The 23,940-nt window shown below is 35.5% G+C and overlaps 1 protein-coding gene across 4 annotated transcripts in view; it reads left to right on the forward strand.

The window, feature by feature from the left end:
• Positions 1-23,940, forward strand: part of COL11A1 (collagen type XI alpha 1 chain) — a 226,127-nt gene that overhangs the window by 135,034 nt on the left and 67,153 nt on the right. For all 4 annotated transcript variants that reach the window (XM_024985040.2, XM_059881885.1, XM_059881882.1 and 1 more), the window contains 5 exon segments: positions 1,868-1,921; positions 7,412-7,465; positions 10,121-10,228; positions 10,630-10,719; positions 10,982-11,035. In XM_024985040.2, coding sequence (XP_024840808.1) covers positions 1,868-1,921; positions 7,412-7,465; positions 10,121-10,228; positions 10,630-10,719; positions 10,982-11,035 — 360 coding nt within the window.

Here is a 23,940-nt window from a genome sequence, read left to right on the forward strand (position 1 = left end):
AGAACTGTATCTCATATTATGATTACCTAGTGCCCAACACATAAGTATGTAATATATGTTTTTGAAAGAAAGAATGGGTCTGTGATGCCCAAGAATATCTGGGGGACTTGGTTAAAAACATTCCAGTTTTGGTCTTTGGGGAAGATGGCAATAGAATCACTGAGATGGTCCTGGAAAATACGAACAAATCACTGAGCAAGCAATGATCTTGCGAAATATCAGAGAGGCTTTAATTAGAGCTGGTAATTTAAATAGTGTGTCAATAAAGAGGAGATCAGGGAGAGAGCTGGTATTAGTCACCATCAGGAAGCCTTTCCCCAAGATGTTACAACCAACTTAGAAAAAGTCTTATTCCAGTGGAAGAAAGCTGTCTGTGAAAATGATATTATTTGGAAATACTTTTTACAAAGAATTGATACTTGAAAATAAGTTTATGTAAATAGTGTATTTTTAATACCTGAGTAGGATTATTCAAATAATTAAACTGTGAGAGGTATGCTTGTTATCGTTAAACATGTTGTCATTGAAGTGATCATTTCCTTCATTTACCCAGACCTTCTCACCTAAGAATATCTCTGCCTGTGCCTATTATACATATTTTGAAATTTGAACTTGATGCTTAATGGTCTCTGGGTAGGATGAGTCATCCACAATGCATTCTAAAGAAGCCATCTATATCTACTAAGTATCTAAACAACCCTCTCAGGGTTTTTACCTTAAATTCTTAGTTGATGAGCCTCATTTATTTTTTCAGTCATGACAAAGACAGCATCATTTACCTAAAGTGATAGCACAGTGGACGTGCTCTCCAGTGTTTAAGAGACATTATGCTTCCAAGAGGGTATTTAAGAAAAGCTACAGGGAAAAACTGGGCCTGGTAACTGCTAAAATTGAGTGGTGCCCCTTGTTTTCTTTACCTGAAGCAACTGAGAAGTAAAATGCTGTTGTTTGTAAGAGTTTTTCTTTCTTTCATATTCTGATCAGTTAGAAGCTCAGACCACCACTAGAGGACACCATCTGTCTCTATTATTCAAGTCTTGATGCACAGGAAATTGAATTAAAAGTATTCACCAAATAACAACAAAAATAAGGGAGAATATTCATTTGTCAAGTACTGAAGGACTATTATTTTTGCAAAAATAAAATACAAATATGTGGATATGCTCTTTAAAAATATAGTTGCTAATGAAATAATTTAAATGTAAAATACTCAGATTACAGTTTTATAATATTGTGTTGGTCTGAGTTATAGCTATCTGGTGGTTTATTCACTCAGTCATATCCAACTTTTTGAAACCCCATGGACTCTAGCCTACCAGGCTCCTCTCTCCATAGGATTTCTCAGCAAGAATACTGGAAAGGGTAATAATTTCTTTCTCTAGTGGATCTTCCTGACCCAGGGATCAAACTTAGTCTCCTGCACTGCAGGCAGACTTTACTGTCTGAACCACTAGAGAAGCTCATAGAATTATACTAAAGAGATATATACGCATACTACCTGCTCGTGCTCAGTCCTTCAATCGTGTCTGACATTTGTGACCCTGTGGACTCTAGCCTGCCAGGTTGCTCTGTCCATGGGATTCTCTAGGCGAGAATATTGGAGTGGGTTGCCATGCCCTCCTCCATGGTATCTTCTCAGTTTAGGAACTGAACCCACTTATCCTGCATCTTCTGCATCACAGGTGTATTCCTTACCACTGAGACTCTGGGGAAGCCCCTTTACATGTACTACCATATATAAAATCAATAGAACATCAAAATAGCATATCTAATGAAGATATAAGAAAATTGTCTAACATTATATTTAGATTCTAAAATGATTCAAGAAATACTTGTAACATTTGATGTTGAATATTTGTGATTTCAGGGACCACCTGGAAAAGATGGCCTGCCAGGACATCCTGGGCAACGTGGAGAGACTGTAAGTGATCCCACTCTTCTGATTAACATTTTCTATCTCTAGCATCTCATCATTTCACAGAAAGATACTTTATTATTAACAAGTCAAATATCAGGTTAGGGACAATACCAAAATTAAATCCATTTAATCTTTTTAAAATATATATAAAATACATACTGCTGCTGCTGCTAAGTCGTTTCAGTCGTGTCTGACTCTGTGCGACCCCATGGATGGCAGCCCACCAGGTTCCCCCGTCCCTGGGATTCTCCAGGCAAGAACACTGGAGTGGGTTGCCAGTTCCGTCTCCAATGCATGACAGTGAATAGTGAAAGGGAAGTCACTCAGTCGTGTTGCAGCCTACCAGGCTCCTCCATCCGTGGGATTCTCCAGGCAAGAGTCCTGGAGTGGGGTTTCATTGCCTTCTCCTAAAATCCATACAGAGACCCATTTTGTGGCTAAATACCTAAATGAATATGATTATTTGGGGACATGCATATTACTTGATTTTCCTTATTTTCAATAAGAGCATTTTGGGTATTTGCTGATGGAAAAGATGTCATTATCATTTGGATCCCTCCATAAGGTTGTCATCCTTGATCCTTTCACTGAAGTCTTTGCTTACAGATACATTTACAAGTCTTTCACCCTTCTAGTCTCTGAAGGAGACACATTACAATAAACCATTCAGATAATAGGTTCTTGTGTCCAAAATTAAGGGATGAAATATTTACTGAAGTTGGAACCATAAATCTGTAATTTGCCTAGAACTGTGTCAAATAAACCCTTTCCTATCAGGTAAGAAAATGGAAAAAAATGTAGCTTAAATTATGAGGAATATAACATTAAACAGATTGTCTGAACAACTTATGTAAGAGTGATTGGGGCAGAGGAAAAACTGGCATCTCAACTATGGCTTAAGAATCCTGATGGTTTTGTTTATTTATTCTGCCACTGTTACAAAACCTTGTATCTGGCTCTTTTGAGTGAGTGAAGTCGCTCAGTCGTGTCCGACTCTTTGCGACCCCATGGACTGTAGCCCCCCAGGCTCCCCTGTCCATGGGATTCTCCAGACAAGAATACTGGAGTGGGTTGCCATTTCCTTCTCCAATCTGGCTCTTTTAGTGGGATGATAATCTAATCAGAAATCATCACGGAGGATTAGTATCTTTCCTTGATTTCAATTCTTGGCTCTTAACATTGATTAATTTTATCCGGATTTATTAAACCACAAGACAGACTGCCTTTGACTATGTGTCTCAAAATTATCCTAGGGTATTCTGTCAGCATCAGTACATATTAGGAGTTCAATTGAAGTACAGAATAACAGATCTGAAAACACAATGCTTTTCTGCATAGGAAAAACAATCTGGAAGCAGCAGCCAATTCTTGTTTTGCTCACCAAATGACAATTCTTCCTGTAACGACTTCTTGGTTTTAGTGAGATTTAGTAAACCTCAAAGTTTTGGATTACACAGCAAAATCAAGAATGATTTAGTGAGGCCAAAGAGTATAATTGTTTGGGGGTCCTCTTGGGAATGACATTTGCATGGTGAACAAGAAATAAGCTCTCTAAAGGATAATACACACTCAAATTTGCAAATGCATTCTCATTCAAATATTGCAGTCATTTCTAAGTCATGGTGTAGCTTCTTGGGAATAACTTTAGAATATTTCAAAAATGTGTTTTGAGGAAGGGGTACCTAGAGAATTATTATTATAAAATCCTTTTGTCTTCAGTTTAATCAAGAGCTTCTGCTTCTATAGAGAGCAACAATATTATTGTTGTTCAGTCGCTCAGTCATGTCTGACTCTTTGTGACCCCATGGACTGCAGCACACCAGGCTTCCCTGCCCTTCACCATCTCCCAGAGCTTGCTCACTCATCTCCACTGAGTTGGTGATGTTAATGTCTAAAGTTAAACAAAGTGGAAAACTAACATGTTAACTAATGATTCTAAGATAGGTATTCTCACCTCGTAGTTTCTTATAAATAAAGGCTAGCATTATTTCTGGAAAATTATATTTCTGTTTTCAAATTCACTTAAAGAACAACAATGAGTCATGTTTATACTCAGGAACCTTTCTTGCTCACCTTGTTCTGTATTGATTTTGATTCATAAGATTGTCTTGTACAAGGGTCAGAATCTAGGGCAGCTATATTTTGATATATATGTGTTTCCTTATTTTAAAGAAGTTATTTTGTTATATTTGAGACTTGTCCTCATTCAGAAATCCTTAAACTGAAAGTTCATTCTGATATCTTACAATTTAAAGCTTTTTAGGAGTAATTAGAGTCCAAAATCACTGAAGATGGTGACTGCAGCCATGAAATTAAAAGATGCTTACTTTTTGGAAGGAAAGTTGTGACCAACCTAGACAGCATATTAGAAAGCAGAGATATTACTTTGCCAACAAAGGTCCGTCTAGTCAAGGCTATGTTTTTTTCAGTAGTCATGTATGGATGAGAGAGTTGGACTATAAAAAAAGCTGAGAGCCGAAAGAATTGATGCTTTGGAACTGTGGTGTTGGAGATGACTCTTGACAATCTCTTGGACTGCAAGGAGATCCAACCAGTCCATCCTAAGGGACATCAGTCCTGAGTGTTCATTGGAAGGACTGATGTTGAAACGGAAACTCCAGTATTTTGGCCACCTGATGTGAAGAGCTGACTCATTTGAAAAGACCCTGATGTTGGGAAAGATTGAAGGCAGGAGGAGAAGGGGACGACAGAGGATGAGATGGTTGGATGGCATCACCGACTCAATGGACATGAGTTTGGGTAAACTCCAGGAGTTGGTGATGGACAGGGAGGCCTGGTGTGCTGTAGTCCATGGGGTCACAAAGAGTCAGACATGATTGAGAGACTGAACTGAGAGACCGTTTTATTATACTGGAACAACCCACATTTTTCTTAGAAATGCAGTGCCAAATTGTGTGTTAATCATACAGGTGATCAGAATAGAAGTTATGTTTTTAATAGCCATTTATCAAATTCATTTCTGTTCTTAAGAATTTTGAAAAACATAATTTAACATACTAAAATAAATGGCTAGTCTTAGTACATGGCAATATTAAATAATCACACTTCATTTTGATCTATAAAAGCTTTTTTTGTATGTATTTTATATGTAAGATCTTTACTGTCAAATTTACTAGATACTTGCAAAATTCTGAATATTTTGAATGAGCTGGCATATGGTCAGAGCTGTTTTCCAGCTCCTTACAAATCTGTCTGTCACTCAGATGAGCTAGCACATTCTTAGGGTGTATGAGTACAAGTCTGGGTAACACATTTTTTCACAGAATTTCCTCAGTGAAAGCATGAGAGGGCATTGAAAATGTCAAGTAGGCACTTACTGAGAGGGTTTTAAGACTCAGCAGAGACTAGAGGGTGAGAAATAGTTTGTTGCAGAGGAGTTGATCAGAATCACAGATATTAATAGGATTTGTTTTCATGGAAATTATTGAGACCATCTAAGGAGTAGATAGGATGTGGGATTAAATGATGTAAACAAATGGTAAAAATAACTGCTAAGAGCTGTTAGCTCTCAGTGGAAAAGTAAAACATAAAGTAATATGTATATAATATAACTATATATATGTGCTTACCTATGTGGGTACTAATTTCCAAACCATTAAGTTCCCGAGAAGTTAAAATTAAGCAATAAAGCTATTATTTTGTTTATAAAATGCTAAATAAATTATATAATGCATTTCCCTTGAATTTATTAATTTTGCTATTGTGATTGATAAGTAAAGTGGAAACCTGAGGGTTTTAAGAATTAATGTGTTTTAAAACTAGGATAAATTTGTTTTTTTTCTTTCCCTGGAACATCAATTAAATAATTACAAATAGAAATTTTTTTCTTTTACTGCGTTTAAGTTTCATTTTTATAAATAATGTAATAATAATCATCAGGAAGGTCATGATACAAGTGTGGAGCCAGTTTCTGTCCCTTGCTTTCTAACTTTCTTATTTCCAATCTCATGTTATAAAAGTGAATAAAACTTTTGCAAATATTATTTGCTTTAATTCAGTTCTTTGGCACATTTTTCTCTCAGCATTTTGAATCTTTCTCCAGCTGTTAAGTGTAAATTAACTCACATGAGAAGGAAATTTGCTATTCATAATACAGTCATGCAGAAAATAACCCAGGAGTCTAGAGAAATAGAGGTACCAGAATATATGCCAAAGGCCTTATTTAGTGAGTACATGAGCTCACATGTACTGGATTTTATTCTAATGACTACAATATATGTAAGATACATTTGTAAGTATATTCTTTTGGGTTTTAAGAAAGAAAACTGATAAAATATTGAAATGGTGACAAATCATGTAAAATATTCTTTTTTTTTTAATTTAATTTAATTTTTTAAACTTTACAATATTGTATTGGTTCTGCCATACATCGAAATGAATCCGCCACAGGTATACATGTGTTCTCCATCCTGAACCCTCCTCCCTCCTCCCTCCCCGTACCATCCCTCTGGGTCATCCCAGTGCACCAGCCCCAAGCATCCAGTATCATGCATCGAACCTGGACTGGCGACTCGTTTCATATATGATATTATACATATTTCAATGCCATTCTCCCAAATCATCCCACCCTCGCCCTCTCCCACAGAGTCCAAAAGATTGTTCTATACATCTGTGTCTCTTTTGCTGTCTCGTATACAGGGTTATTGTTACCATCTTTCTAAATTCCATATATATGCGTTAGTATACTGTATTGGTGTTTTTCTTTCTGGCTTACTTCACTCTGTATAATAGGCTCCAGTTTCATCCACCTCATTAGAACTGATTCAAATGTATTCTTTTTAATGGCTGAGTAATACTCCATTGTATACATGTACCACAGCTTTTTTATCCATTCCTCTGCTGATGGACATCTAGGTTGCTTCCATGTCCTGGCTATTATAATCTTTTTATAAATTTATTTTTATATCTTATTTTACGAGATTGTTGGAATGGAGGAAAGAGAAATGCATTGATATCACAGACTGTAGATTTATCTCTGCATGAAGAACCAGTGGACTGTTACAAATAGTGTCTAAGTCATCACTTATTTCATCCATAAATGTTTCTAGATTAAAATTTCTGTGTTGTCTGACACAGGGAAAGAGGGCTAAGAGCACAGTTTTGCTCCAGCTTCATCACATTTTTTAATTTTCTTTTTTAAGCTTATTGAAGATAATCATAGAACTACAGTGTAAAATAGTGAAGACAATAACTTTTAAATGTAAAGAGAACTGTAATGTAATAATTTATAGGCATTTAGAAACAAGTGCTTTTGTGCACGCTTAGTCACTCAGTTGTGTCCAACTTTTTGCAACCCTATCAACTGTAGGATATTTGCAACAGGCGCCTCTGTCCATGGGATTTATGAGGCAAGACATTTTTAGCCAAAAGATGGCTTCCTTTTAGAGTGAATTAGTCGACTATCTCAGAGAATTATAATGTATGTTTTGTGTCCTGGATGGCTTTTATAGTTTTGTTGTTTTTTCTCCTTAGGGATTTCAAGGCAAGACCGGCCCTCCTGGGCCAGGGGGTGTTGTTGGACCACAGGTACGTTCCACTACTTCTTTCCTAACAAGATTTATTTCTCTGTTTATATTTTAACTTTTGCTAAGTTGTATGAAATTTATTTTATTTTGAGAATTTTAGTATTAATATATTTTTATATTTTAAATGGTATTTAAATCTATGCAATTTGCCTACATCAAATGAACTTCAGAAAACCATTAGTTAGCTAAAGCAAGTTTTCAGTTGCCTGAATGAATAAAAGAGAAAAATAAATAAATAATGAAAATAAGTCAGAAAGTTCACAATGAAGGTGGCACAAAAGCCTAATCATGACATCATTTGCTAAAAACATAAAGATCCTTTTAAAATAGATTGACCATTGTCTTTTTTCAGAGATATCAGATTCTGAAATGACTTCAGTTTTCTGAGTATAAATTAAATGTATGTGTATAATATATTGGAAATATAAATCTAACATAATTCTTCTAAAATGTTAAAATTTGTATTATATTACATCTTTCTTAAAATTTCTGTTTTCTTAACAATGATTTCCATCAGTGGTAAAATATAAGTGTGTAATCTTTGACTGTATACTGATAGAAGTAATGGCAAAGACAAGTAGCTCTTTCAAGAGAGGAGGCAGAGAGAATATAAAAATTTAAGGTAGTACCCTGAGTTATAGTATTAAATACTTGTAGACAATAATTTGTGATGATAGAAAACAATGTTTTTATTCTGGCATAACATATTGAATGGACAAGACACAGTTAGTGTACTCAGCTGGAATTTTACCCCTGCTACTAACAAATTATAGCAAAAGAGCCAGAGCAGTAAAGTGTCTTAATTACTTAATTGCTTTAAAGAGTCTTTTCTCAGCCTACAATTAGTTCTTAATACTTTGATAACTCAAACACATACACACACACACACACAACACAGAAACAAAATATGTATCTTCTTTCTAGGAATATGTGTGATAGAAGCAAAAATGAAGAATTCTTGGATTGGCTTATCCTTTTAATTTCAGAGGTCAATCTTGAACCAAAGAAATTTCTTTTTGCTACTTTATCAAGGAAAAAACAGTGTGCATGATACTCTTTTTGCATACTTCTATGTGTGTATATGTTGAGCCTTTCTTTTAATTAATTGCCTAACAATTTAAAAAAAAACCTCTAAAATACTTTTGTTTTTCTTTATTCCAAACAACTTCAAAACGATTTTCTGTGATAATTTAACTAAAAGAATGATTCCTATTATGTCACTTATGAACAGAAGTAGAATTAGGGCCCCAGCTAGAATGTAAACAACTTGGGGTTTAACTGAAATTTTCAGATCCTCGCATTTTTGAAAGTTTATCTCTGCCTAATGCAAACATCTGGTTTCTGAAAACCGTGTCCTTTCTTGTCCTCTTACTGTAAGGCATAAAAATAGCAGATGTGTATGATCATGCATCTTCATTGGATTATTTTTCTTCATTGGTCCTTTAAATAAGAAAATTCAATAGCCTATTTCAGATTTAATCATATTTTCATGTTAGGACATAGGAAGTGATTTAATAGGAGCAATATTGATTGCAATACTTGATATCCACTCCTTTTTTTTGTACATTCATGTAAATCACTCCTCATTTTCGTCTTGGTGATAGCCATTACATTGAAATTCTGATTGATGTTTAAGGAAAACTTCCTTTGGGGAGAAATGCTTGCACAATAATGATAAATTGGGGGCTTTCAGCAATACATAATTAAAAGAATTTAAATCTAGATAGGTATACCCAAATTTGGGGTAGATGTGTTGTTTTTTTTTCCTAATCCAAGACCAAAAGGTAAGAATCTGTTGCAGTTTTAGAAAAATAAGAGAGAATGATAGCCTATAAGCAATTTAAATAACACACTGGACTGTTTAACAACATTAGCATCTGGAAAATTTCCCTTTATATATCCTTAACTTTATTCTAAGCAGAGATAGAGAGTGACTGGTGACCATTCTCTGTTTACACTTGCAAGGTCATTAAAGTCTAGCACCACAGAATGACACGACTCAGGGGACACATAAATGACCTGACATTTTTCACTTTGGCATTTGCAGCAGTTTAAGGCAGTGGGCTATTTGTTATAGTCTTTGGCCTGAAGGAATTGCCAACTGAAATCCATGGTTTTCAGGGTCTCCCTGACACATTCTCTAGACTATCAAATCAATGTAGATTTACAATTGGAAGGTCTCCAATCATGGAAATTCTAAGGAGAACCACTTTGGTTGTTTCGGTTCCAGGGAACTTGAGCTTATTATCAAGCAGTGATTCACTGACTAGCTACCAGTGTGGTATTAATAATGCCTCTTTTACTTTTAAATTTATTTGACATCTTATATAAAAAGAGGGAAGGAGATGAAATTATAATGATAAAATGGTTTTTAACAATATTTAGACTGGCTTCACTCTGAAAAAATCTGGTATTAAACAAAGAAAACAGCTCTTTAAATTTATCTATATATTCCCTTTACACACTTAGATTTTAATCAAGATTATACATAATCTTTCAGACTTCTGTTTTACTTTCAATGCTTTATATGCAATTTTGTAGGACACCATGAAAATAATTGAAAATGATATACCTTTGTGAAAGGGAGTAATATTTGTTATCTTTGCCAAAAAAAAAAAAAAAAACCAATCTGATGAAGTTCGTTTATCTGCTTTAGGGACCAACTGGTGAGACTGGTCCAATAGGTGAACGTGGACATCCTGGCCCTCCTGGCCCTCCTGGGGAGCAAGGTCTTCCTGGTGCTGCAGGAAAAGAAGGTGCAAAGGTACATACACCATGCAGTTGGAATTTTCTTGGCTGAAATCACCCATTTACTTTTTACTATAGCTTCTCATTACTTGTCTATAGATTCTCTAAATATTGGTATAGTATTTAAATGAATGTCAGAAAGATATCTTAGTAAAATATTCAGTTTATTGTACTTCAAGTCATGACCGAACAAAAATATGAGAACATTTAGCTTCATTGACCATAAAACCACCCATTCATGCACACTCAGCTGTAGATAGTGGTTAGTTCGTTTTAATGTATGTGACATTCCACACACTACTCTCATCATTAAATGGTATTCAAACTTTACTCACACTAGGTTAGAGGTAATTACAGTTTTGTTTTTGGGAGCATGTAAGTTTACTTCCTATGATGGATGTATGTTATATTCCTTAGGGTGACCCAGGTCCTCAAGGTGTCTCAGGGAAAGATGGACCAGCAGGACTACGTGGTTTCCCAGGTGAAAGAGGGCTTCCTGGAGCTCAGGTATAATTAACATATTAATGAAACATGTAAATAAGATTGCTTTTTAGAAGCATTCTTTTGGTCTCAACTAAATAAAGATTCATGAGTAATTAAAGGGAAATACGTGAACATATGCACTGGTTGTGGTAAAACATAGAGCAATAGATTAATGTATTTGTGTCTGGAATCACTTCCTGACATTCTCATTATTTCAGTCATACATCACCTCTTATTTATATTCAATTCATATCAATTCATTTTCTTTGCTTTTCACTTTTCCCAGGGTGCCCCTGGATTGAAAGGAGGAGAAGGTCCCCAGGGCCCACCAGGTCCAGTTGTAAGTATGATTATAAAATAGCCATGCAATCCATAGTTGCAAATTACAGCACTTCTTTGATTACTCTCATGCTGTGATCCCACAGTGTGTGGAAGAGAAAATAAACATATGTCAATCAAATCAGTCAATGCCTGGTCTGTACTAATTGCATGCTCTCATGAGTGCAGAAACAGAAGTGCTTAGATGATGAAAATATTTATTTTACCACTGCTGTCAGGAGGTGAAAGGAGCTATCTTGCCTCTTGAAATACCTGAGAAAATATATCATAATTTGTCTGATTCTGAGTATTTGAATTTTATTAATGTTTATTTTTAAAAAAAACATAAATATGAAAGGCATGTATCCACTTTATTTGTTATCTAGATTGCTTTAGTCATTGGCAAATTCGTAAATATTGGATTTTTATTTTCTTGGGCTATGTATCAATCTCCCAGAAAGCATTAAATACAGCCTTTATTTTTTTCCATAAGTTTACCTTCATTCTTATCTGTGAAGTTACCAACAATAGCCAAGCTATCATTTTTAGTGGTTTCTTCTCATTCTCCATTTTATTTCACCAATCTAAAAGGCTGAAAGTTGCCTAAACTCTCAGCTTCACCTCCAAAATATTTTTTTAATTTGTCCCCCTTTCTTCGTTTCCACTACCATCACCTTTGTTCAGACTCTTTCCTTTCTCACCTTGCTTAATAGTGTCTTAACCTACCTCCTGACTCCATTTTTAGTCTCTTTAGTTGGCTTTGCCCACTGATTCTAGAATTATAGGTTAATGTCAGTTGCTTAGCCATGTTCGACTCTTTGCCACCCCATGTACCATACATAACCCACCAGGCTCTATCCATGGAATACTCTAGGCAAGAGCCTACAGGCTCCTTTGTCCATGGAATTCTCCAGGCAAGAATACTGAAGTGGGTACCCATTCCCTTCTTCAGGGGATCTTCCCAACCCAAGGATTGAACCCGGACTTCCTGCATTGAAAGCAGGTTCTTTACTGTCTGAGCCACCAGGGAATACAGAGTGCCATTTTTCTGCTTATACATATCTCATGGTCCCACACTGTCTTTGGAAACCAAACCCCTCATTATGACCAAGAGGTTTGTTCAAAATTTGATCGCTGTCACTATCATCTATTTCATTTCAGGAAATGAAAGCCTACATTCTAATTCTTCCCTATTTAATGCATTGAACTTCTTGTTTATCATACTAATACAATTTTTACACTTTGCTGAGAATATACTTGTCTTCTTCCAAGAAACCCCATTTTTCCTATCTCTATTTGAAAAAAAATCCTACTCATCTATAGAGATCAAGTTTAAACATTAAATCTCCATAAGGTCATCTTTGGACGGTTTGCCTCCATTTCATATATTAGTGAAATCTCTTCACCCTTTGTTCTCTTTGTTATGATTTATATTTTAGAAATTGCATTGGAATATGTTTGGTTATCTCTTTCATTAAGACTGTAAGTTCCTTGAATTAATTTGGTTCCATTCACAGCACAGTATTGTCAATATAATCATTCCATATCTCCCTATTTAAATTTATCATACATCCTGATATTGGAGTTAAGTGTGTACAACATAAATAATACTAAGAAAATAACAATATAATCTTTGGCAGATTGATTAACATTATATTTAATCTGAGATCATACAAATGTCATAGGACAATGATTATGGTGGTATGGATATCTGATAAAGATTTTTTAAAAAGAAAAATAATATTTGATATTCGTAAAAATATAAAACATTTTAAGATATCCTTATCAGTTAGTGGTGGTAGCACTAGTGGGAAAAATAGTTGAATAAGACAGAAGTGCTTCAATTTGAGCATAGATGTTTATATGCATGGCTCAGTTGTGTCTGGCTCTTTGTGACCCTGTGAACTGTAGTCCACTGAGCTCCTCTGTACATGATATTATCCCAGCAAGAATACTGGAATGTGTTGCCATTTTCTCCTCCACAGTATCTTCCAGATGCAGGGATCAAACCCACGTTTCAGTGACTCCTGCATTGGCAGGTGGATTCTTTATCACTAAGCCAACTGAAAGCCACTTTGAGCATAGGTAGAGCCTTCAAAATTTTCAGTGCAATGCAATCTATTTACCCAGAACTTTAGATTCTAAAGTGAATTTTATTTTGTAATATGGATTCATTTTTTTTTAGATCAATGGTAATGCATCTGTGAAACCTGAATCATGAGTACAGCATTTAAGTTGTTTTAAGTTATTTTTAGGACTCAAGCAAACAATGTTATCCCAGTTCTTTGGACAGTTGAAATTAATATATTTATGAGGTACATAATATGACCAGGAGATAGAGATATAATTTAACAGGATATAAATTGATTATCTGGTTACATCTGAAAGAACATAGTAAATATGATTTTTAAAAGATCTAATGTTTATTCATTTAGCATCAAGAACTGTTTATTTGGCGATTTCTACATACTTCCTAGTGTACAATTAAGCTGCACAGAATATACACCTTTAAGAGACTTAAAACTAAATAAAACTATAAATCAGCCAGTGATTAAATGCCTAATGATATACAAACAACAAATATTAATTATTCAAGGGCAGGGGAAGAGAAATCAGTAGAGTGTCAGGCAGGAAGTGGTCCTTGAATTTGACTTCACAGAGTATAGAAGATTACAAAACTATGTAAGATCAAGAGAATGATATCAGGAAAGGAATAAGGTGTTTAGGGAACATCTGGTCTTACCAAAGTGGGCATCTTAGACAAGGACTAAACCGTGATGAATTATTTCTAGGATGCAGGTACTCTGCTACATACTTTCATAATCTAATGCAAAAATATATGTCATATGATTACTGAAGCTCTAAAATGCCAAACCGAAATAATTTGAAGATCTGGAGTTTTTCGAGTAAGTGGATTATGAAAACTACAATAAAGTGTTTTGCAGTAAAACAATTTAATAAAGTTTTAGGGGAAAAGTTGTCATTAGTGTATAATATATATAACAAAGAGGAGAGAGACTTGTTGAGCATAAAATTTCAGTGATCAATGTCATGATAAAAGAGTGAACCAATATAAGGCAGTAGGAAGTCAGTGGCCCAGGATGAAAGTGAAAGTGAAAGTTAAGTCACTCAGTCCTGTCCGACTCTTTGCGACTCCATGGACTGTAGGCCACCAGGCTCCTGCGTCCATGGGATTTCCCAGACAACAATACTGGAGTGGGTTGCCATTTCCTTCTCCAGGGGATCTTCCCGACCCAGGGATCGAACCTAGGTCTCCAGCATTGCAGGCAGACGCTTTAGTAGGATTTATTCCTAAGACTGAATATGGGTAGTGAGGAAGATGAAAACAGAATGATGACTTCAAGCTTGTGTCCTTGTGGGAGTGACACTTCAGTGATGACTTGGTTAATTTCATCTGGTCAGGAAAAACAACAAACACTAAACTCTCACATAAAAGCTCAAAGCCTCTTAGTAGTAACAAAAGATTTTAAAACGCTTTTATACTTTGCTGATAGAAATGCTCTACAAATGCTGATTGTGAGTTTATTTATTTGGAATTAAAATCTATTCTTACAATAAAATAACATATCCAAGTCTATAGGCATCAACAAATTAAAATTCTTCTTCAAAGTTGGAAAAGGAACCACTAAAAGGAAAGACATCATCCACACTGATTATGCTTTATGCTATTGTAATTTCTATAAAATGTTGTAAAAAGATCCATGATGAGGTTCCTACTCCATGAAATAAAAGTGAAGTGAAGGGACTTTCCTGGTGGCTCACATGGTAAAGAATCTGCTTGGCAATGCAGGAGATGTGGGTTCAGTCCCTCAGTTGGGAAGATCCTCTAGAGAAGGAAATGGCTACCTACTCGGGTACTCTACTTCTGCTGCTGCTACTGCTAAGTCGCTTCAGTCTTGTCCGACTCTGTGCGACCCCGTAGAGGGCAGTCCACCAGGCTCCCCCGTCCCCGGGATACTCCAGGCAAGAACACTGGAGTGGGTTGCCATTTCCTTCTCCAATGCATGAAAGTGGAAAGTGAAAATGAAGTCGCTCAGTTGTGTCCGACTCCTAGCGACCCCATGGACTGCAGTCTACCAGGCTGCTCTGTCCATGGGATTTGCCAGGCAAGAATCCTGGAGTGGGTTGCCATTGCTTTCTCCATTCTACTCCTACTCCATAGCAAATGCTAAACAAGCCTTAGTTTATTCCATTTAAATCAAGTACATGCATGTGAGGTTTGATTTTGAATTTTTTTATTTCAAATTACCAAGATTTAGACCAAAAATTTTTGATTCTCTAGATGAAAACTATAATTTATTCAGAAAATTTTTTCATGGTAATTCTTATTTTTTTAGAAGATTTATGATATCATCTTGCTTAGTTCAGTCACTCAGTCATGTCTGACTCTTTGCCATGGGGTCATGGACTGCAGCATGCCAGGCTTCCCTGTCCATCACCAACTCCCAGAGCTTACTCAAACTCATGTCCATTGAGTTAGTGATACTGACATCTCATCCTCTGTTATCCCATTCACCTACTGCCTTCAATCTTTCCCAGCATCAGGGTCTTTTCCAATAAGTTAGTTCTTCGCAACAGGTGGCCAAAGTATTGGAGTTTCAGCTTCAGCATCAATCCTTCCAATGAATATTCAGGACTGATTTCCTTTAGAATGGACTGGTTGGATCTCCTGGCAGTCCAAGGGACTCCCAAGAGTCTTCTCCAACACCACAGTTCCAAAGCATCAATTCTTCGGCTCTCAGCTTTCTTTCTAGTCCAACTTTCACATTCTTACATGACTACTGGAAACACCAGAGCTTTGACTAGATGGACCTTTGTTGGCAAAGTAAGGTCTCTGCTTTTTAATATGCTGTCTAGATTGGTCATAGCTTTTCTTCCAAGGAGCCAGTGTTTTTAATTTCATGGCTGCAGTCACCATCTACAGTAATTTTGGAACCCCCAAAAATAAAGTCTCCCACTGCTTCCATTGTTTCCCCATCTATTTGCCATGAACTGATGGGACTGAATGCCATGATCTTAGTTTTCCGAATGTTGAGTTTTAAGCCAACTTTTTCACTTTCCTCTTTCACTTTCATCAAGACGCTCTTTAGTTCTTCACTTTCTGCCATAAGGGTGGTGTCATCTGCATATCTGAGGTTATTGATATATCTCCCAGCAACCTTGATTTCAGCTTATGCTTCATCCAGCCTGGTATTTCGCATGATATACTCTGCATATAAGCTAAACAATCAGGGTGACAGTATACAGCCTTGACATACTCCTTTCCCAATTTGGAACCAGTCTGTTGTTCCATGTCCAGTTCTAACTAGACAAGACCTATTACACTGACTTCATAAACCATCCATGGATCGTAATCTACATTTAGGAAAAGCATAGTCTCTAAACTAGGTCTCTAGTATGAATTTTTAGATTACTAATATTGATAGTCCTACTTTTTGCCAATAAAAAGTTACTTGCTTGTTTATTTTTCTTACCTACATTTCTTTTTTTTTAAGTTTTTAAATTTATATTATCTTTTAGTTATGTCTTCCTTGTAAGCTGCTGTAAATCTTTTCCTGTGAAAAACTGTAATTAAATAATGAATATGCCATTCAATCTATTAAGCTGAAGTTTTACAGATTCATTAAATGGACATTTCCTGCATAGAGCTTATGGTTTACTGAAGAAGATGGGTGTGAAATAGATAAAACAACATAGTAAATAATGACTAATCTATTAAAAGAACAAAGAAAAGAAAGTAAAAACAATGATTTTTCCCTAAAGGAATTATGTTAGAGTTCAAAATACAAATAAAAATCAGTTTTGTCTATGAAAAGCAAGTTTGTTTATGAGTTTGACTTAGTCTTGAAGTGTTCAATAGTATTTTAGTCCTCTTAGCAAAAAATTGGTATTTCATCATCAAAGTTCTCTGAAGTTCTAGCTACTAGGAGTGTATGCATATTGAGAAGCAGGTTTTAGTGCTCCCGCTCAAGATGAACAAAATTATCCCAATGGGATACTGTTCCTTTGGGCTTCTAAAGTCTGGCCTAAACCAAATGCTCTCTGTATGCATGATGATATACACAATAGCTGGTAATAGATGCCCGTCAAAGGAGGGCATGTTTTCTCCTCTCAAGGGGTTTACTGACTAAATGGATGTCTTGATGCACACAGAGGCAGGAAGAAGCAAGAGGCTGAACAGCAAGAGAGGAAGGCAGCACAGCATTTTTCTCATATGTTAAACACAGACTGAGTAAACATTTTATATTTATGTTAACATACAGTATATACAAATTGATTATGCAAACAAGCTCTCAGATTGCATTTACCACTGATATATTTCATAAAATAAATTAAGGAAAATGTATTCCCTAAATAATCTCTCCCTCATATTTTTCTTTCTCTGATAATAAAAATCCCCTCAAGGACTTTCCTGGCGGTCCAGTGAATAAGACTCTCATCTGCCAATGCTGGGGGCACAAGTTTGATCCCTGGTCAGGGAACTAAGATTCCATGTGCCACGTGGCATGGCCAGAAGATGAAAATAATAATAATTTTTTTTAAAAAACCCTCATTGCAAACATTTATTTCTCTAAAAATGAGGAGAATTTAAAAAATATATAATAGTGTGCTATTAAAAGCCCTTTATCCTTACAACAACATTTCTCACTCTCACCCCTACCTCTTAGAAAAGTGGGAATTAATATGGAGAATGTGTGTGAGAGGGGCCAGATACATAGCTGCTAGAAAGTAAATATCCAAGATTTCACAACTGTGCAATGTATCAGTCTTTGTCTCTTTTCTGTGACTTCTATTTCATAACTGTCTTCTGACGATTGTCTCTTTTTCTCTCTATGTGCTATTATTTCTTCCTGTTATTGTCCCTTCTTATCATAATTCCTATTCTAATTTTTCCCCACCTCCTATTCCAGAGAATCTTCTTCTTTACTGGCATTTTACTTATTCCTCAAACAAGGAGCTAGACAAGTTTTTAGAAGGATTTCGCTTACTAACTGGGTCACATGTTATTCTTTTGAAAGATGAAGTACACTTTCTATATTGGGATCCACTTAGACCATAGGTGGCATGCAATCAGGATTAATCAGGTAGAGAGGTGGTTGTGGGGTCAGTGACTAAAGACTGAGACATTGTAAGACTTTCACTTAGTCATTCAGTACTTATGTTTTAAATTCTAGTAATGCTTGATATTTTATCTGAATTTTCAGCTTCAGTCAGTTAAGTTCAGTCTATCAGTCATGTCCGACTCTTTGCTACCCCATGGACTGCAGCACACCAGGCTTCCCTGTCCATCACCAACTCCCGAAGTTTACTCAAACTCATGTTCATTGAGTTGGTGATGGCATCCGACCATCTCATCCTCTGTCGTCCCCTTCTTCTGCCTTCAATCTTGCCCAGCATCAGGGTCTTATACAATGAGTCAGTTCTTTGCATCAGGTGGCCAAAGTATTGGAGTTTCAGCTTCAGCATCAGTCCTTCCAATGAATATTCAGGACTGATTTCCTTTAGGATAGACTGGTTGGATCTCCTTGCAGCCCAAGGGACTCTCAAGAGCTTCTCCAACACCACAGTTCAAAAGCATCAATTTTCAGCTTATCTGATCTCAAATTCATGTAATCTGGAGAGTGAGAATTACCTCAAACTAGTTTTGCCATGAAGATTAACTTGGCTTTAAAAAGAGAGTGCTAGACTTTTTCCTTTCTTTGTTTCATACTTGTGTAACTAGCTCTGTTCCTAAGAACTTGTATTTGCGTTTTTTTTTTTTTTTTTCTTCTCTCTAGTGGGCTGCCTTTTAACTGAAAGCAGATGAGATGATTTCTCTGATTACCTTTTTTTTTTTACAAATGCTCCTCAGAATATGAAACACCTAGTGAACATAACAGAAAATATTTGTCTGGTGTTCTCTTGTGTGTGAAGAGTTAGAAAAATAATCACTATTCTCACTGCTCCAAGGAAATAAGCTGATGCTGTTGACTTTATTACCATTGCAAAGTTTAGGGAAAAGGACTTCAGAAGACGATAAAGCTAACACAAACTTAAAGAAAGGTCACTGATTAGAAAAATGTAAATTCCTCTGGCTTTAAAAAATAGGCAAATGTCCAGTCTTCAGTTAGTGCTTGCTATTTAGTATTAAAATAACAGGATATACTTAATGATATTATGGCCATCATAATTTTGGTAATTCCTTACACACCTTTGCTGTTGTGTAACACACTTCAGTTGTGTCTGGCTCTGTGACCCTATGGAGCCTGCCAGCTCCTCTGTCCATGGGATATTCCAGGCAGAAATAGTGGAGTGGGTTGCCATTTCCTTCTCCAGGGGATCTTCCCCACCCAGAGATGGAACCCGCAGTCTCTTAAGTGTCCTGCATTGGCCCAGGGGTTGGTTGCCACTAGTGCCATCTGGGAAGCTTTTAATTTATCTTGTGTCCATTGCAATTTAAATTGAGGAAATATTTTTATAGCTTGTAGCCTCTTTTTCCCTCTAGTTAAGCAGTTTTGATGGGACAGTGTCACTGCTATATTGTTGAGTACATAAACAAAAAGTTAAATTAGGATTAAAAATACTATTTTGTGGGAAAAGTTCTGCTCTTAACGGTGTGGTCTTAGATATATTGCATATCAATTTTTATCTTAATTTTCTCTTTTATAAAATTTTACTTCTACAATCATTTGAGATTGCATATCTACTTTTGGATTAAAGCTGTTCATGTACACTACTCCAACATCTGTTGCATTCAAGGTTTCAGACAGACTTTAGATGTATCATTACATTAATACCAGGAAAAAAAAAGAGGGACAATTTATTGTTGTTTCCATTTTATTGGGAGAAAATTGAGCCAAATAGAAGTTAATCAGTTTGTTCAAGCTGGGAAAACTAGTGGTTTCAGTGCTGAAAAGGAAAAGATCACATACACGGTGACACCGTTACTTAGGGCTTGCTATGTGCCAGTCAGAACTTGAAGGACTTTAGATCCATATAAAAAACAAGCAAAACTGTTACCTTTGGGAGACTATCATTATCCATTTAAACTATGCTTAAACTCAAAGTATTCCTCTTAGATGTAATTGTTCATTTATCTGACAAATATAAAGCCCTCTGTTCTTCACTATAGCCAGTTATAGAGCAATACAATAAATTCTGTAGCTATAAATGTCTACATTTCATGGAAAAATTGCATTTACATGGTGAGTTTCTTAAGGGCTGATACCTGCCATAATACATTTTGTATTCTGTCTGAGTCACAAGAGAGTAGAGTCTCTCTATATTTTTGTTAAATGTGTAAATGGTTCTCTTTTTGATAGTGGGTTTAAATTTTCATTTTTAATGAACTTTCATAAGTGATTCAACTGGGATTAAAGGATTCATAAAACTTATTCTTTTAAAAACTGACCTGGGACTATTTAAATAAGATCCATAAGTTTGTAATAGCATGTGTTTAATCAGTAGGTATCATCAGAGATTTTCACTTTTCCATTTATAGATATGTAATATAAAATCATTGCAGAATATGCTGTTATCAAAAATATCTGGACATAGTATGTTTGAAATAACTAATAGGAAAGAAATTGCAATTGTACCTTAGGGCAAAAATATTCATTGGAAATGTCTCTTCTTGTTTTAATCCACTGTTTCATAGTTAATGAGCTGTGACAAGATTATAAGCACTTTTTTTTAACTTCAAGGAAGCAAAGTGTTTTTATTGTTAATCTTAATGCAGGTTTCACAAGCAAGATGGCAATCTGAAATTTAATATTAGGAATGCTTCAGGGAGTAATTAAAATAGTTAAGTTTGCAATAAAGATAGTATATTATATCTACCAACTATACATATTATCAATGATTCAAATTAGCATTATTTCTCTGCTTGATATATGTGAAAATATTTATTTGATTATTTTTGGATATTAAATATACTTCACTATAAAATTAACAAGCATTCTTTTCTTAAATAAAAGCTGTGAGTTATTTTCATGTGTCAATTATAGTGTCTTGTTAAGATAATACATATTTCTCAATTATATACCACATCCTCTGTGGAAAGTATATATTCAATTGATATTCATCTGCAAATTTGGTAAATTTCTACTGACTACACATGCGTTTATTTAGGAATTAAATTTTTTAACATATCCATAATTTATAAAAGACTAGTGCATATATCTAATTGTATCATTATGTTCTTAAGTATATTATTATTTGTAGTTATGTAATACATACAGTTATTATTTTAAGCTTCTGAAATATTCATGATGAAATCAAATCATGAGTATTTACAGGACAAAATTCAGCTACAAATGCTATATTAATGCCTTCAGAAAATAATAGTAGAAAACCTAGGGTACAATGGTAACTGTGTAAGGAATATTTAGAATTATGTCTCATGATTTAAATTCTCAGAATAATACAACTTTGGACAGAGGAGGTTGTCATCCTGAGCATAAAGAGTGGTTGGAATTTTAACAGTACAGGGAAAGACCAAGTACTGTCCAAGGTAGAAGATAAATGGGACCAAACAATCAGATGTATAAATGGGCGCATCGTTTTAGAGGGATAATGAGAGATTTAGTATTTTCACATAGAAACAATTTTGACAAAGAAACAATTTTCACATAACAATCTATAATGTAAAGTAAAACAAAATTTCTTAGTGTGATTATATTAATATTTTTCTGAGAAAATAAAGGATAAATATGTTCTCAAAAAATGCATGAACTCAAACTATTTTGACTTCTGTATATTTGTTGTTGTTCAGTTGCTAAGTCTTGTCTCTTTTTGACCCCAAGGATTGCAGCATGCCAGGCTTCCCTGTACCTCACTCTCTTCTGGAGTTTGCTCAAATTCATGTCCATTGTGTCAGTGATACTATCTAACCATCTCATCCTCTACCACCCTCTTCTCCTTTTGCCTTCAATCTTTCTCAATATGAGGGTCTTCTCCAGTGAGTCAGCTCTTCACATCAGGTGGCCAAAGTTTTGGAACTTCAGCTTCAGCATCGGTCTTTCCAGTGAATATTCAGGGCCGGTTTCCTTTAGGATTGATTGGTTTGATCTCCTTGCAGTCCAAGGGACTCTCAAGAGTCTTCCCCACCCCACAGTTTGAAGCCATCAGTTCTTCAGCACTCAGCCTTCTTTATGGTCCAGCTCTCACATTCGTTCTTGACTACTGGAAAAACCATAGTTTTGGCTATGGACCTTTTTCATCAAAGTGATGTCTTTGCTTTTTAATATGCTGTCTAGGTTTGTCATAGCTTTCCTTCCAAGCAGCAAGCATCTTTTAATTTCATGACTGCAGTTACTGCCCGTAGTTACTTTGGAGCCCAACAAAATAAAATCTGTCATTGCTTTCATTTTGTCCCCTTCGATTTGCCATGAAGTGATGGAACCGGACACCATGATCTTAGTTTTTTGAATGTTGACTTTTAAGCCAGCTTTTTCACTCTCCTCTTTCACTGATTTCACATATTTCTACATATAAGAAAGGGAAAATCAGAGCTGGAAGGTAATGAAAAAGTCCTATTTTGTCACATGTGTTAAATAGTTCTCAAAACTAAAAATAATTCTTCATTGTAAAAATTAAAATAAAATAATAAATAATAGTGACACAGGGCAAAAATTCTATTGAGTTTTATATAGCACAGTTCAAATGAACTGTATAACTATTTGGACAAAGGCAATAAGCATTGCCATTAATTCTTTCTCATTTTAGAAAGTATTCAACCAACATGAACTTATTCTGGTACAAGTGGCTTTAATTGGCCTCTATTTCTTATACTTATTAAAATTTAGCATAATATGTGTAAATTATAGTGGTACAAGCAAGTAGGAATTTTTTCTTCACCACTGTGAAGTACTCTGTATTGCAGGAAGAAACTGAAACAGGGCACATGAGTGAGACCCTGAGCCTTACGGCCTTTACCTGAGAAATAAACAAGTTGCACAGGAGTTAAATTATATTGCACATGTAAAGTACTTAATACAATAAGTGTGTAGTAGGGTCATTAGTTGGAAAATAATAAATTCTCTTAAAATACACATCTGCTTTCTAGTGAATCTCTTCTTTTATCATTTTGGTCTCATAGCTGTCAATCTTAACACAGTTTAAAGTGATGTCTTCCTCAGGTAGTCTTTGAAAAGCTGGGATTTAAATTTAAAAACAGGATCAAAGAGAAAGATTTCATGGCCTGAGAAGTTAAAATGTATCTCTTTACAATTTGTATCATCAATTGCAAATGAAATATCCCAGCACTTAAATTGGATACTTAGTTTAGATTGATAACTCTAATGGGTAATAATGCTTGTGTGAGATTTTATAGGTAAAATGTTAAAAATGCAATACAGCCACCTTATATGCACATTGATCCTCAAGAAATTAGATTTTCAGATAAGTAAAGACTAATCTTTAAGGATGACAGTGTTTTCTTGGAATGAAAAAGAATCACTCTGGTCACACGTATATTGTCTTCTGTTTGTGTGTGTGTGTGTGTGTGTGTGCTCAGTTGCATCTGACTCTGACCCCATGGACTGTAGCCCACGAGGCTCCTCTGTCCATGGGATTCTCCAGGCAAGAATTCTGGAGTGTGGGTTGCCATTTCCTCCTCCAGAGGATCTTCACAACCTAAGATTATTTACTACTTTGCCACTTGTGACCTTTCTGTTTACACTTTTACCAAAAAAGACTACTTTCATTGCTGAAATTTTTATTCCTCTCTTTTCTGTAATTCAGGGCACACCTTTGTGTTTCTCTCAATTTCAATGTCCTTGCTCTTCTTTTTCTCCTTGTCTTCCTGCTCCTTTCTCTGTTGCACATTGTTCATTTTATTATCTCCCCTGCCCTTCTCCTCTTCCTCCACTTTTCCTCTTTGACTTCTCTGTCACTTATAAGACTGATCTTTGCATTCCTTTCACT

This window comes from Bos taurus, chromosome 3, assembly GCF_002263795.3.
Source record: "Bos taurus isolate L1 Dominette 01449 registration number 42190680 breed Hereford chromosome 3, ARS-UCD2.0, whole genome shotgun sequence".
NCBI lineage: Eukaryota > Metazoa > Chordata > Mammalia > Artiodactyla > Bovidae > Bos > Bos taurus.